The sequence below is a fragment of the Camarhynchus parvulus genome, chromosome 1, assembly GCF_901933205.1.
Source record: "Camarhynchus parvulus chromosome 1, STF_HiC, whole genome shotgun sequence".
In the NCBI taxonomy this organism is placed as follows: Eukaryota; Metazoa; Chordata; class Aves; order Passeriformes; family Thraupidae; genus Camarhynchus; species Camarhynchus parvulus.
Window position 1 is genome coordinate 85,700,625 of NC_044571.1, and position 14,558 is coordinate 85,715,182.

At 45.0% G+C, this 14,558-nt stretch overlaps 1 protein-coding gene across 1 annotated transcript; it reads left to right on the forward strand.

Moving 5' to 3' along the window:
* The first annotated feature begins 638 nt into the window (after positions 1 to 638).
* On the forward strand, positions 639 to 14,513 carry CLNS1A (chloride nucleotide-sensitive channel 1A). Its single transcript, XM_030954772.1, has 7 exons — positions 639 to 804; positions 3,372 to 3,508; positions 5,666 to 5,770; positions 6,505 to 6,615; positions 7,052 to 7,225; positions 9,598 to 9,682; positions 12,203 to 14,513. The coding sequence occupies exons 1-6, from the start codon at positions 656 to 658 to the stop codon at positions 9,663 to 9,665; spliced, it is 744 nt and encodes a 247-aa protein (XP_030810632.1). The 5' UTR covers positions 639 to 655; the 3' UTR covers positions 9,666 to 9,682; positions 12,203 to 14,513.
* Positions 14,514 to 14,558: the final 45 nt, after the last annotated feature.

Sequence of the window (14,558 nt, forward strand, 5' to 3'; positions counted from 1 at the left end):
CGTTTTGGGTTGGAAGGGACATTAAAGACATGTTCCAACCATCTTGTTCCAAACCCCCTGCCATGGTCAGGGACAGCTTCCACTACACCAGATTGCTCAGAGCCACATCCAACCTGGCCTTGAACACTTCCAGGGACGGGGGAGCCACAGCTTCTCTGGGCAACCTGTGCCAGTGCCTCACCACCCTCACAAGGAAGAATTCCTTCAAAATAGCTAATCTCACTCTGCCCCCTGTCAACTTGAATCCTTTTCCCCTTGTCCTGTCCCTTCATAGCCTTGTCCTAAGTCCCTCTCCAGCTCTCTTGTATCCCTCTTTAGGTACTGGAAGGGGCAGTACGGTCTCCCTGGAGCCTTCCCTTCGGAGAACAGCTCTCAGCCTGTCCTCACAGCAGAGGTGCTCCAGCCCTCAGCCATCACCTCAGCGGTTCCCTTTGCTCCCCTTTTCCAGATAAAGACAACTTAACTTGTACCCCGCTAGCGGCTCCCAGAGCCGCGGCCGCGCCGGGCCCCGCGGAACGGGAGCGCGGCGGTGACATCACATTCCGGGGCAGCGCCATCGCGTCGCGGAGCGGTGACACCGCATCCTGGGGCGGTGCCATCGCGTCCCGGGCGGAATAGCATCACAGAGCGGCGCGTTCCGCTTCCGGCGGCCGCGATGGTGGAGCAGGGAGGCGGCGGCGGCGCCATGAGCTTCCTCAAGCGCTTCCCGCCGCCGGCCGACGGCGTCCGCCACCAGCAGCCGGACACGGAGGCGCTGCTGGCGGGGCGCAGCCTGGGCTCCGGCACCCTCTACATCGCCGAGAGGTGCGGGGACACGGGGGCTGGGACCGCTCGAGGGCTGCCGGGGCGGCCTGAGGGGCCCGAGATGGGCGCTCGGGTGAAGGGGCCGTGAGGTGCGGGAAGCCCTCAGGGGCTGTGAGGCTCTGCGGGCCGCCCTGCTGCTCCTGCTCGTTTTAAAGCACGCAAGAGGGAGCAGCACGGGCAGGGACCCGGCTGGCTAGGGCTCCAGAACCGGGCTGGATGGGACTTGGAGCAGCCTGCTCTAGTGGGAGGTGTCCCTGCCCACGTCAGGGCCTTGGAACGAGATGGCTGTGAGGTTCCTTCCCACCAAAACCATTTTGTAAAACTCAGCACGGTGGAGAAATGTGCACTTGCAGCCCGGAAAGCCAGTTGTATCTTGGGCCGCAGCAAAAGCAGCGTGGCCAGCTGGGCAAGAGAGGAAATTCTGCCCCCTGCTTTTGTGAGACCCTGCCTAGAGTGCTGTATCCAGCACTGGAATCCCCAACATAAGAAGGACCTGGAAATCTTGGAGCAAATCCAGCAGACACCACGAAGTTGATAAGGGGATTGGAGCAACTCTTCTGTGAAGACAGGCTGAGAAAGCTGGGGCTATTGAGTCCAGAGAAGAGAAAGTTGTGTGGAGACCCCATGGCAACCTCCCAGTATCAGAAGGGGCATGCAGGGAGGGCAGAGAGGGGCTCTTTGATAAGAACTGTAATGATAGGACCAGGAGGAATGGCTTCGAACTGAAAAAGAGCACTAGATTGGTTATTAGGAGGAAATTCTTTACTGTGAGCAGGATGAGACCCTGGTACAGGTTGCCTAGAGAAGTAGTGGATGTCCCATCCCTGGAAGTGTTCAAGGCCAGGTTGGATGTGGCTCTGAGCATCCTTGTGTAGTGGAAGGTGTCCCTGCCCAAGGCAGTTAATCTTTCAGGTCTTTCCAACCCAAACCGTTCTGTAATTAAAACAATGGCAGCTCTCTTTTGGCAGGGGAGTAGACGGGGCTGTTGGGTTTCTGCTGTTAATAACTACTCTGGTTCTGTGAAGTCTTTCATGTTGCATTAATCATGTGGAGACTGTTCTTACTAGGCAGAAATCAGTCTGGTTATTCTGGAAGGTGTTATCTGAGCTCTTTTTTGTCTCCTTTCAATTCTCCCTGCATTGTATAGCTCAGGGAGACAGCTTGGTGATTAAAACAACGTAATTTTCTTTAACCATGGAAAAGCACTCATAATATATTATGCAATTGAAGAACATTGTTGGAACAAAGGCATAATTTAAAATGTGCACTTTTAAAAACTCAGACTAGGAAACTTCTATGAAATGGCCAATATTTTTGGAGGAGATTTTGCCCTACATGAGCTTGTTAGGCCTGTGTTGGAGAGGAATCTCTCTGGAATTTTGTTCACTGTTTTATTTCGTTTGGTTGCAGCTACCAAGACTTCTGTTTGTGGGGTATCTTCTCTGAGGATGTGTAATGCTGAGTTTCCTTGTAAGTTACTTTCAGTAGACTTTTGTGTGAGGCACCTGCAGGTCTGCCATCTTCCTCTCCATGTGTTTCAAGTGCACCACAGAGCTTTCACCAGAGTCACTTGTTGGGATGAACAGAAAACACCAGTGTTTGCGGGAGTGCCGTGGGAGAACAGGGCATCCAGGAGCAGAATGTGGCTCTTGATCCATGCACCCCACCAGCAGCTGTAAACATTGAGGACTGGATAGTTGAGGCTAGGAAATAAACTCCTTGCTCCCACTGTACTAGCTCTTGCTCTCAGCCAGATTTTGCAAGGCCAGGAGTCTTCTGTGAACTTCCCATTGGTTTTGTCCCACCACAAAAAGCTTGTGAATGCTGAGTTTTGCACATGGTGGAGGTCTTGCTTTCTGGCACTGTGTATTTCTGTTCACATTGTGACATCATTGATTACAGGCACCCAAATCTAGTTTGAGTTTGATTTCTCAGTGGGTAGAAAGATGTTGATTGTTCTGATATGAAGGAGGCAGCATCCTGGTGGTGACAACCTGTGCTGTCTCTTGCTGTGGTTAGGGATGACAGTGAAAGTGGGGGAAGCAGAGGCTGTGGCACAGAAGGTGTGACTGGACGAATACCCATAACCTGGCTCTGCTGATCACAGAACTGGCTGTTTTTCTACCTACAGGCTATACCCACATCAGATCTATAATCCTCTAGGAATTATGACACTGACTTGCCTTTCAATGTCCTCTTTGTCTTGGAAAACCACATTTAATAGCTTGAGTTACAAATCACACTCTGGAACCTCTGTAGCTGCCTTTGGAATGATAGGTATCTGCAGGGAGGAGAAGATGGAGAGTCAGGGAGGAAAATTCATCATTTAGTGCAAATGTGATAAAGCTGTGGTGGGTTTAGGGTTCTTACCTTCACATTCTTTTACCTCAGCCATCAGTTAATGCTCTTGCAAAGTCCTGTTCAGGTAGGTCCAGGACTCTGTGTGCCCACAGAGTGGGCTAACTGCCTTGTTCACAATTACTCACGTTTTGGGATTGGTTTGCTTTTCTGCATACTGTCCCCTGTTAGTTTCTAGCTTGTCTCTTCTTTTTTTCCTCCCTCATTAGTCGCCTGTCTTGGCTGGACAGCTCTGGAGTTGGCTTCTCCCTGGATTACCCCACCATAAGTTTGCATGCCGTCTCCAGGGACCTGAGCGCCTACCCAAGGGAGCACCTGTACGTCATGGTGAACGCCAAGTTCGAAGGTAAGGAGTGCTGCTTGCTGCTCCCATGCAGTCCTGAGTGACAGGATTTCCTCCTCTGTGGGAGGAAGTGTTGATTTTAAGTAATTGCTTGTATTTTCTTTTATGTTTTCCTGAAGGATAGTCATTGTAGTAACACAGCTTAGCATTTGTTTAGAGTCACTTTGCAGTTCTGCTCTCAGCTTGTGGCTGTGTACACTGAAGTTGCTGAGAATCAGTTCTCTGCCCTCTTACACTGTTTTAAATAATTTAGTTCCTTTGCCAGTCTCCCTGTGATTCCATCTTGAATCTTTATTGAATTTATGCTAATGTTACTGCCCTCTCCAGGCTTGATGAATTCCTGCTGTTTCACAGCCAGGGAACTTTTCATTCATTTTCTCCCACAGCTTGGTTAAATACGAACAAGAAAAGGCAATAGGTCATGTTACCAGGCTTTAATTAATCTTTGTAGATGGCCCACAAAACACACTTTTTTGACCATTCTTGCTTTGATGTAGAGAAAGCAAGCTTTCTGTTTCATTGTTTGTATGAATATTGTATTTTATATGTATATTTTTTTTTTCTTCTGGTATACCTGTTAATATTTTTAGTGTGTCAAAAACTGTCATCACAATTGGAGATTAAATGGGTGTTACGTATTGAGCAGGTCTCCTTTTCCCCTTCATGCCTACTGGTCATCACAGCTAAAGGTTAAAATCTGGCATTTAATTTTTTTTAATGTATCCAGAAAGTAATGACAAGACTCTGAGGAGATGGAGACACTTTTAAGCTATTAGTGCATTGTTTCCTTCTCTTATGTTACTAATGTTCTCTGACAGTCTATCACTACAAATAATAAGAGGACAGTTGCATATGCCTCTTGGTTCTTCTTCCTCATTTTCCTTTAACTGTGGTTATTTTGAAGTAAAAAGGGCCTCATCTGTAGAAAAATACTGTTTGTAGCTTTGAATTCATTCTGATTATGGCATTTGAAAATATGGATATCCCATGAAAGCCTTTATGTAGAAATCCTGAATAGACGGATTTTTTATGGGTATTTTTGTGGGTATATTTTTTAGTATATCAACTCTGCCTACAGTAAATCTTCCACAGCAGATAAGTTTTACTTTTCAAAGTCTAGCCCTGGCCTGCAATTTTAACTGCAGAATAGTGTTAAACCTTTCCACTTAGTTGGCTTCAGGAGTCTTCATTCGTAGTTGTGCAGGGTACATTGTGTTCTTCCTCTCAAAGTTTTGCCTGTGCTCTCTGTGTGTTTGTGCCTTGTCCTCGCCCCTTTTTTAGAAAAAGGCACTCAGAGCTTGACTGCATTGAAAACAAAGAGCTGGACTCAGCGGTAACAAGCTGTGCCTGCGGGGGTCAGTTGGCAAAGAAGTGGGTAGCTTCTTTGCACACTTCATTTTTGGGGCAGCTGGCTGGCAGCTTCTTGGCATCTTCGTATTCTTGGTGGTGCCAGTTTTGTGTGTGATTTTGAGTGGTGCCACTCTCAGTGGCACAGCCTCTTCTCCTGTAGAAAAGAATTGTGCACTTCTGAGGCTGTCAGTGCCGTGTCCCTAGCCCCAAAATGAGGAACTGCAGCCGTTTTTGTGGGGTTTTTGTGGAGTACAGAAGTCAGGAAGCACTGGAGTTGTCACTGATTCTGGGTGCACTTTGTATTTCTGACATCTTTCTGGCTGACTAGGCATGTTGGAAATGGAGCAGAGATCCTCTGCATATGTCAGAGTCCCCTGTGAGGGGCCACACTGGAAGCTGGCTGATTTTTTGACAGTAATGTTGAGGATCCATAAAAAATCCATGTGATTTAAAAAATGATACCAGGGAGTTTTGAGCATTGTTGTTTGTAATAAGAATCAGGCAGTTTTCCTGAAATACTTGAGTACATTGTGTGACCAGTACAGAAATCTTTACTCCTTAAGTTATAAATAGAGAAGATTTCACGTGTGTTGCAAGTGTTGTTGAGGTGCTCTGAGAGGGCCTCATATATCTATGTGGGTCTTGGAGTGTCACGGGGTTTTTTGGGAGAACAGAGTGGAGGTTTTGTGCCTCTCCTAGACTGTTTCTGATTTGATTATGTGTGTGTTCCTGAAAGAATAAACAAATGTGACTTTTTTTTTTTTTTTACAAAATAAACGTGTTTTGTCTAAATCTTTCAATTTCTTAAAGAGGAGACCAAAGAGGCTCCCATGACTGAAGGGGAGGGGGATGACAGCGATGATGACGTCGAACCAATTGCGGAATTCAGATTCGTACCTAGCGACAAATCAGCCTGTAAGTGCGAATGGGAGCTGTGTTTTACTTCCAAGTCCTGGTTATATGTGAGAGACACTTGGCTGCAGAGGTGTAAATACCATGATCCTTCAGTGTCCTTTTCTAGTGACTTGATTCCTGCGTGCTGGAAAGAATAAAGCAAATTGTTTTATCTGGCTTGAAAAATGGACTCTTTCAAGCAGCTGCTTCTCAAGGAGAATTCCAGTGCTTTAAAATAGAAACTGTTGAGTATAAATACACAATGTGGATAATCTCACTTGTATACATTTGCAGAGAATATATATGGGAAATGTCTTTTTAATTACAAATTCAGTGATATTTGAGTCAGTGACATTTCATTAGAAACATGCTAATGCCCCAGCACTACTGGAAAGCTGTCATATTCTGTCTGGTGTGGAGCTTACAGTTGAATTCAAGTTTTAGGAGTCTGATGGATGACATGCTGCAAGTTTTCCTGCAGTAGGTCACCACAGACATAACTGTCCAGAGATAAAGCTTTATCATCAATGAAATAACGCAAAAAATGCTGTTAAAAACCTAAGCACCAGGCTGGATCTCTGAAACCTGATTTGTTTCTTACATGGCTTCTGGCTTGTTGGATGATGTTTTCAGATACGAATTCAGTTGTGGTTCTGCTAAAGGAGTATCCTGACTCCCTCTGATCAGTCAAAGGGGGTTTCTTGCCTGTTGCTTTGGGATGTTGGTGAGGTTTGTGTTCACTTGTGTTCCTGCAGTGGAAGCCATGTTCTCAGCGATGTGTGAGTGCCAGGCCCTGCACCCAGACCCGGAGGATGAGGACTCAGACAACGATTACGAAGGGGACGAGTACGATGTTGAGGCCCGCGGTTGGTAACAGTTGCTTCTTTTGAAATACCTGCCACCACTTGGATACCTGGTATCTGTCATAATTGTTTATTACTCATTTTGCCTGAACATCCCTTTTGTCACAGGCACAGTATAGAAATTCATGAATCTGCAGAAAACCTGTCATTCCTGTCACAAATGACAGGAATTCAGCAAAAGCATTGTTCTGGCTCTCCAAAGCCCACAGACACAAAGAGCAGCCTTTCCTCTTCCACGTGGCTGTGCTGGCACAGGTTCAGTGCCTGTGCTGCTTTGTGGTCTGTTCACATTGGTGTGTGTATTCTGTACCTGTGTAAGCAGTTTTTTAATCTGTCAGTTAATCTGGGCATAACTTGCCCAGGTGCTCCCCTATTCCTCCGCCTCTGAATGTTTCTGTCTCCTAAACTTAAGTCTGGTAAACATAAACTTGTTTTGCAGAGCTAGAACAAGGTGACATCCCAAGCTTTTGCACATACGAAGAGGGATTGTCACATCTAACTGCAGAAGGGCAGGCCACGCTGGAGAGGTTAGAAGGCATGTTAGCCCAGTCTGTCAGCACCCAGTACAACATGGCTGGAGTGAGAACAGAGGACTCCATAAGGGAGTTTGAAGGTAAGACATGCTTTTGTTTTACTAAACAGTATGTCTTCATCAGTGACACAGACAGTGGGATCGAGTGCACCCTCAGCAAGTTTGCGAACACCAAGCTGAGGGGTGCAGTGTTGACACTCCTGAAGGATAGGATGCCATCTAGAGGGTCCTGAATAAACCTGAGGAGTGGATCCATGGGAATCTCATGAGGTTCATCAAGGCCAAGTGCAAGGTGCTGCACCTGGGTTGGAGCAACTCCCAGTATCAACACAAACTGGGAGATGAGGGGATTAAGAGCAGCCCTGCCAGAAAGGACCTGGGGGTGCTGGTGGATGAAGAAGTTTCACCTAACCTGGCAATGTGCACTTGCAGCCCAAAACACCAGTCATGTCCTAGGCTGTAGCCAAAGCAGCGTGGCCAGCAGGGTGAGGGAGGACAGTCTGTTCCTCTGCTCCACTCTGGAGAGACCCCATCTAGAGTGCTGCATCCAGCTCTGGGATCCTCAGCACAATAGGATGTGGACCTACTGCAGTGAGTCCAGAGGAGGTCATTAAGATGATCAGGAGTATGGGTCACCTCTGCTATGGAAACATGCTGAGACAGTTGGGGTGTTCAGCCTGGAAAAGACAAGGCTCTGGGGAGACCTTACTGAGGCCTTTCAGTACTTAAAGATGGGGATGGACTTTTTTGTAAGGCTGGTTGTTGAAGGACAAGAGGGGATGGCTTCAAACCAAAGGAGGTGAGACTCACATTGTTAAAAAGATTTTTTTAGCATGGGGGTGGTGAGGTGTGGATGCCACCATCCCTGGAAGTGTTCAAGGCCAGGCGGGATGGGGCTTTGAGCAAATTGGTCTAGTGGGAGGCGTCCCTGCCCATGGCTGCAAGGTCCCTTCCAACCCAAGCCATTCTCTGGTTCCATGATGTGGAAGTGGTGGCTCTCCTGTTTGGCTAATCCATAAAGCAGGACTGAGTGAGTGCAATGCCATGGATGATACCTCCCTGCAGAAGGTGAGGGATCACCCACATGCCTGTGGGCACCATGTTGCCTGCTGTGGATTGAGGGCTGCTCTGTTAAAGAGTGAGCACTTCAGTGTTAAGAACACTTGATTCTCCTTGGTAGGATTTCCTGGAACAGTGCTAAAGTGAAGTTGATTTAGGATTAAAAAAAATTAAATTTATCAGTCTACCCCAGGGTTGGGAAGCAGTTTCTACTCTAAATGAGTAGTAGTTTTTATTTGGGTTTTGATTTTGGGTTTGGTTTTTTTTTTTTTTTTAATACCCTAAATTATAAGTTAACAGTTATCTTAACAGAGTTCAGGGTGAATTCTGAATTATTCAAACACACTGAAACAGAATTATTAAAAAAGATCTGTTTTCTGAAGGATCGTGTCTCTTAATTCTATTGATTGTTCAAGTGTGTATTTAAGGAGTAAAATTTTTTTTTTGTTGGGGGAAAACCACCTGATTTCTCAGACTGTCTTTTCTGTGTGCTGTTTTCCTAGAGCAATATATTATCTGGGAGAAGAATAGGTAAGTAGTTTAGTAGTGTTGCTTCTTTTTTTAATATATAAATTGCAGTGCTTTTTATATGCCATCATGTTTTTCAAAGATGGAAAATGATCCAGCAGTTGTGGATTTCTAGAAAATAATAACTAATTTGTTTTCATCCACAGGGAGAGGTTTTTAATCTTGCTTGTTTTATCAGTTGTTTTCAGGTTCTCTTTGTTCTACAGTTTTGAATAAATTTATGTAAAGACAACCATAGGTGATAGGCTCCTGTTTCAGCAGTCCCCTTTGAAAATTTAGTCAGGTTTCTGAATTCCAGAATTCCAGAAATGAATATAAATTGAACAGCAAGTATGTCACGTGTCTCAGAGTCATCTTCATCAGTTTCGTTTACTTTTCTAATCTTACTTGCTACAGTACTGCTGCTTGGTTTGCTGCAATTACAAATATCCCCAGGGCTGCTCAGGGTTACTTTATTTTTTGACATTGTAGCATAGGGCAATCTTTCTTTTCAGTGATTGTTTCAGAACAGGATACAGCCTCTTTCTACTAGAATAAAGTTATTCAAAGGAATCATGACATTTGTTGTACCAAAACTTCATTTACAACATGAAATAGGTAAAATCCAGTGTTTAAGTCTTTTAATAAGACAGGGTGAGGTGAAGTTGTAGGAAGTGGTGACATCTGTAGATGACTGACCAACAGTGCTCGAGCAAACCCAGAAACTCGTGAGCTCATCGGCGTTTCCTTAGGCTGCTCTCAGAAGTTCAGTGAAGGGGTTTTCTGTCCTGGCCACCTCTCGTCAGCAGAGGGCATCCGCTCTCTTTCCCGTGAAAACGTCATCCTGCATCCGCTTGTTTACGGAGCACTGGCTGGTTTTTTTTCAGATGGGATGGAGGTGGACATAGCGCCAGTAGTTGCTGGGCAGTTTGAAGACGCCGAAGTCGATCACTGAGGAGGACAGGTGCTGCTGTAAGTTCTTCTGACTTGTCACAGCAATGCTTTTCAGTCCTGCAAAGCCTTCCCTCTCTGGAATTTGTGTAGGGTATGTGATCCTACAGGAAATGTCTCATGATGTCAGGATGATGGTGATATAGAAGAAGGAAAAGGGAGCTGTAGTTATCACAAATGTAGAAAGATGTTTAATGATCTGTGCCAAAGTGCCTATTGGCACAAACCATTATCCTGCAGAGGCAGCCTGCATGGATGTGCCTGTCTGGAAGACAGGTCAGCCTTTTAGCTGATTTAAGAATTGTCTGATCTCTTGGATGCTGATATATGAATACTGGAGGCATCCCTGGGAAGTTACTGTCTTTAGTGTCTGTTGTTTTGCCCTTGGTATATAGGATTTCCCTGGCTGTTCCAGGGGGCAGGACACTTCACAGCACTCCAAATCCATCTCTTCCTTCATTATAAGCAGAGCAGGAACAGTTCCTGGTAAGGTTACTGAGCTCTCTGGATGGGGCTGCTCTCAGGAGTGAACAGCTAAGAGACAACAGCCTGCTCAGGTGGATGTGCCAGTGTGATCCCTTGTCTTCCATCATCTGTGCTTGCTTTTCTCCTCTTAGTAGCTTTACAAAATGTGCCAGTGGTTCCTCGCTGGTGCTGGGAGGGAGAGTTAGAGCAGCTTTTTCTGGGGCTGTCTGCAGAGATGCACAGACACAGTGGGGTTGTGATGCCATCCTTGCTTCAGTAGTACTCAGTCTGTATGTGCTGCTCAAGTGGTGCTGTGTTGTCCCAGTTCTTCTGCCTATCTCGGAAGGGAGATTGACAGCTCCTACCTTAAAGTGAGTGTCCAACTATCATGGTGAAGAGAGCAGCTGTGCAGCAGACAGCTAAAAGCTCAGGGGAGGAAGAAGGAAAGGGACGCAAAAAGGAGTGTGACACACTGAAAGAAAAATGGGCAAATAGTTGATTAGGGATTACAGTGACACAAGGAGGCTGCAGTACCCAAGGAGGGGTGCTGCATACCTGCATTCCTCCTCTGTTGCTTATTTTTCTTTGCTGCTGCAGTCCTGAAAGTCTCAGAGTCGTCTTGTGTTCCCTTACTGACCTTCACCGCCGCCACTGCTCCTGAATTGGTTTTTATTGTCTGGTGTAAGAGCTCAAACTTCTGCAGTCACATTTCTACCCTGGGAAGGACTTTGCAGAACAGAGAGGAGTTCTTAAAAAAAAAAAAAAAGACTAGATACTGGTTGTCCTGCCATTGGCTGGTCTGCCTGTTTGGTAAAGGACACACTTAAAAATCAGAGAAAAGCCTTTAGCTGTAGATCTTAGCCTCTTAGTAAGTGAATGAAAATTTAGACTCTAATGACTCCATCTCCAAGATTACTTTGATCAATGGTTTATTAAAAAAAAATCATTCTGTTGAAAAATTCAAATTTGACTGTTTTATCTATTAGCCTGGTTAGAATGTGACTGGATTAAGGAGAGTTAGTAGCTGATAGCAGATCTCTAAGAGGCATGAAAGTGCTGCTGGAAGTGTTGTAGACTGTTCTTCTAGAAAAGGACAAAATAGACCCAGTAAGAAGTAGTGTTGGTTAGTGGAATTATTATCCTGCCCTCCATGGTACAGCATGTGGGATATGAATGCAGTGAGAGATGACTGGAGAGGATTTCCTCCTGTGCTTCTGCTTGTGCTGATCTCAGCTGAGGGGCTGATCCCTGGCAGAGCAGATCAAGTGACCTGCATCTGCAGTGTCAGGTACTGCAGTGACATCACTCCAGGTAGCAGTTTGGGATGGCCCTTTTTAGAGTAACCACCAGCCTGAGTGTGTGGATGTAATCTAAGGAAGTTTAGGAATCTAGGATCTAAGGCAGCAACAAGGAGCTGAAGGTAGAAAGTGACAAGGACAGCTCTTGGAGGTCTGTGCTAATCACCCTGCTCAGAGAGTGACTTGGCTCTACACTCTGTATTGTAGGGGTGGAGAGGGAGCATGCTGTGATCCTGTGGGTACTCCATGGAGCAGCTTGGCCCTTTTAACCTCCTGAAATGCAAAATGATCTACAAGGAACATCTTGTTGTTGATCCCTTAGAGAGCAGTGTGCTGTTCTGCCTGCCAAACAGTGCCCTTGTGTGATGCTCATGTTGCATGCCACCCAAATGAGATGTGACAGTCTCCTGCTGAAGCCCCTGGAGACTTGCTGGCAGTTGGTGCAGGACATTTCCAATGTTCCTGCAATAAGTGGTGTTTTGTCTGTGGCATCACGAGGCTGCAGCAATTGTTCTGAAGCAACTGGTGTGTCTGCATGTGGGTGCAGCGGGGTCTGCCAGGCCACCCTGGTGCCTGCTGTGAGCACGTGCTGTCCTTAGCTGACCTGAGTCAGAACTGCTGCCAAAGGCAAAGGTGCTCAGCCCTTCTGAAAATTCATGGGCTTGTAGTAAAGTGCTGTCCTCTGACTGCAACCAACAGATAGCTACTACTCTATGCTGCTTAATAACCTTTTATTTTAATACCAATTATGTAAACTTGGGTGTCTTGTGTCTTTCAGATTCCTCTTGTGGCACTTCCAGAATAAGCTGTAAAACCGAAGGCATTGCAGTGACTTTCGGGAGTTAACTTTTCTTTTGATGACCTAAGTTTAGACATCTAGGTCTAAAAATGCTTGTAGAGATGTTTAAAACAGGGTTTGACATTTGTGACCACTATGGGGTTATTTAAAAAAAAATAAACAAAAACAATAAAACCTCTTGCATCTAACAGTTGAATGGGGCTAATCAGGGGGTCATTTCATAGAATCACAAAATGATTTGGGTTGGAACAGACCTTAAAGATTGTCTGGTTCCAGCCCCACCTGCCATGGGCATGGATGCCATTGAGTAGATCAGGTTGCTCAGGACCCCATCCTAACCTGGCTGTGAACGCTTCCAGGAATGGGGCAGCCACAGTATCTCTGACGAAACTCTCTGGCCTTTTAAAGAAGCCTTTGTAGGAATTCTAGGACTTGTAAAACTGTAAGTAGAACAGAATTTTAGATGGTCCTAGAATTTTCCATATTTTTTTACCTGTCATTGACTCTGTGCAGTAGAAATGGGAATAGAAATGTTATGACTAAAAGGAAATAGGGTTGGCCAAGGATCAAAAGAAAAGCTAAATTAAAACCCCCTCAAGTAACTGGCTTTACCATTTCAGTGCTATCCCTTTCATTTCTCTGAGAGCTGAGCTTGGGTGGTAGAGGAGATGGAATGAAGTCTGTGAGGTCCGGACAAAGAGAACTGTTTTGTCTTTGTATTAAATGTTAACATTGTTAAATAAACTAAGATTTTTGTATCTCACAACCAGCTCACTGTTGTAGTTCTCCCTCCTTTACTTCAGCAAGCATCTGAGCTCTTGAGTTTCAGAACTCTCTTCTGTAACAAAAAAGTCTTCAGTGAAGCCAAAGCTATTTTCATCATTTACCTGGATGTGAGGATAAAAGGGCAGAGCATTTGCAGAGTATGCCTGTGACAGAGTTAACCAGACACATCCCAAATTTAGGAACCCAGCTTTGGATTGCCAAGATGTTGGTCCTGCTGGAGCTTTCCCTGTTTTGCCTCTCTGTGGGAAAATTGGAAAATTTCTCTGTTGGAAAATACCAGGAAATTCAGATTGTGCCTCTCTTCCCCCACTATTGAAATGAAAGTCTGGACCAAACTTCCTCCATTTTCTTTTGCTTTGAAGTTGACCTGTGATGTTTTGGGGAGGGGGTGAGGGTGAGGTATTGGTAAATGAACAGTTTACTGGCCCTACACTCTGCTTACACGTTAGGGTGTGATTTGGTTCCAAGGTACGTGCTAATTATACCCATTCTTTGTTGAATATTCATTAGGAATGCCGGTCAAATTAGGGATGTCTTAACAGTGTTGTGAACCACTCATGTGCCTGAATAAATGAGATATTCAGCATGTTATGCAACAAGACATCCTACAGGAATGTCTTTACCAGCCCCTTTGTATACATACAAACATATTCATGTGAGTGTGTGCATGCTATTGTTAGGGATTCAGAGTTACAAAGAAGGATACAGAGTTGATTTTTTGCACTGGCATTTGAAGAATCTTGGCATGGTGAGATTTTGGGACAGGTAAAACTCTTACCGGCACCATAACTGAGGCAAAGGGCTCACTGAATTCTAAGTCACCATCCACTGTTGAAGCAGACTGCTGGGGGTTTTTTGGTGTGTGAAAATCTGAGTTGGGATGTAGTGTGTCTGTGGTTTTCCACGTTAAATGGCAGCCTGTTATGTACCCTGGCAGATGGGCAAAGTTAACTCCAGGGCAGCTGGACTGTTCACAGTTCCTCTCAGCAGTCTCCCTACACCCAGAAGGAGAATTTGTGTTGTACTAATGTGGAGCTCCAGGAGCATCTTGTAATGCTTCCAGTCAAATCAGTGGAGCAAGATTAAATGAGGTGGGGTAAAAACAAACCTGGATGAATGCTGAAGGTAGCATTGAGAAGTGTCTTGTGTGGATTGACAAGTTTTATTTTCAATAAAACTTTGTATTTAGGCTCTGTCTAAGTGTTCTGTGCTTCATAAGCATTCATTAACTCAAATGTAAAATATTCCTTTTTGCCTGCACTACCAAAACCAGTTAAATTCTTCAGTTCCTAGCTTAGGCTTATTTTTCTTCTGCTACTTTTGTTGTTTTTCTTTTGTTTTGCATTAATTTAGTCAATTTAAGCCTTGTCTAATTCCTAGTGATTTAAAAATAAAATTTATATTCTAGTGCCTGTAAATACAGCAGCTACTTGTTAATAACAATAACAGATTTGTACCATTTTTTTAAACTATATGTTGTGCCAAAATAAACAAGGCAGACATGGAGAAGTCTGATTTGACCTCTTCACTTTATGGACTTTGCTACTGC

What these genes read in the sequence shown, in the direction of transcription:
- CLNS1A (XM_030954772.1), top strand. Translation starts at nt 656, where the DNA reads ATGGTGGAGCAGGGAGGCGGCGGCGGCGCCATGAGCTTCCTCAAGCGC. An exon ending in GGTGAACGCCAAGTTCGAAG is followed by an intron (nt 3,509 to 5,665) that starts GTAAGGAGTGCT and finishes AATTTCTTAAAG; the next exon opens with AGGAGACCAAAGAGGCTCCC. An exon ending in GTACGATGTTGAGGCCCGCG is followed by an intron (nt 6,616 to 7,051) that starts GTTGGTAACAGT and finishes CTTGTTTTGCAG; the next exon opens with AGCTAGAACAAGGTGACATC.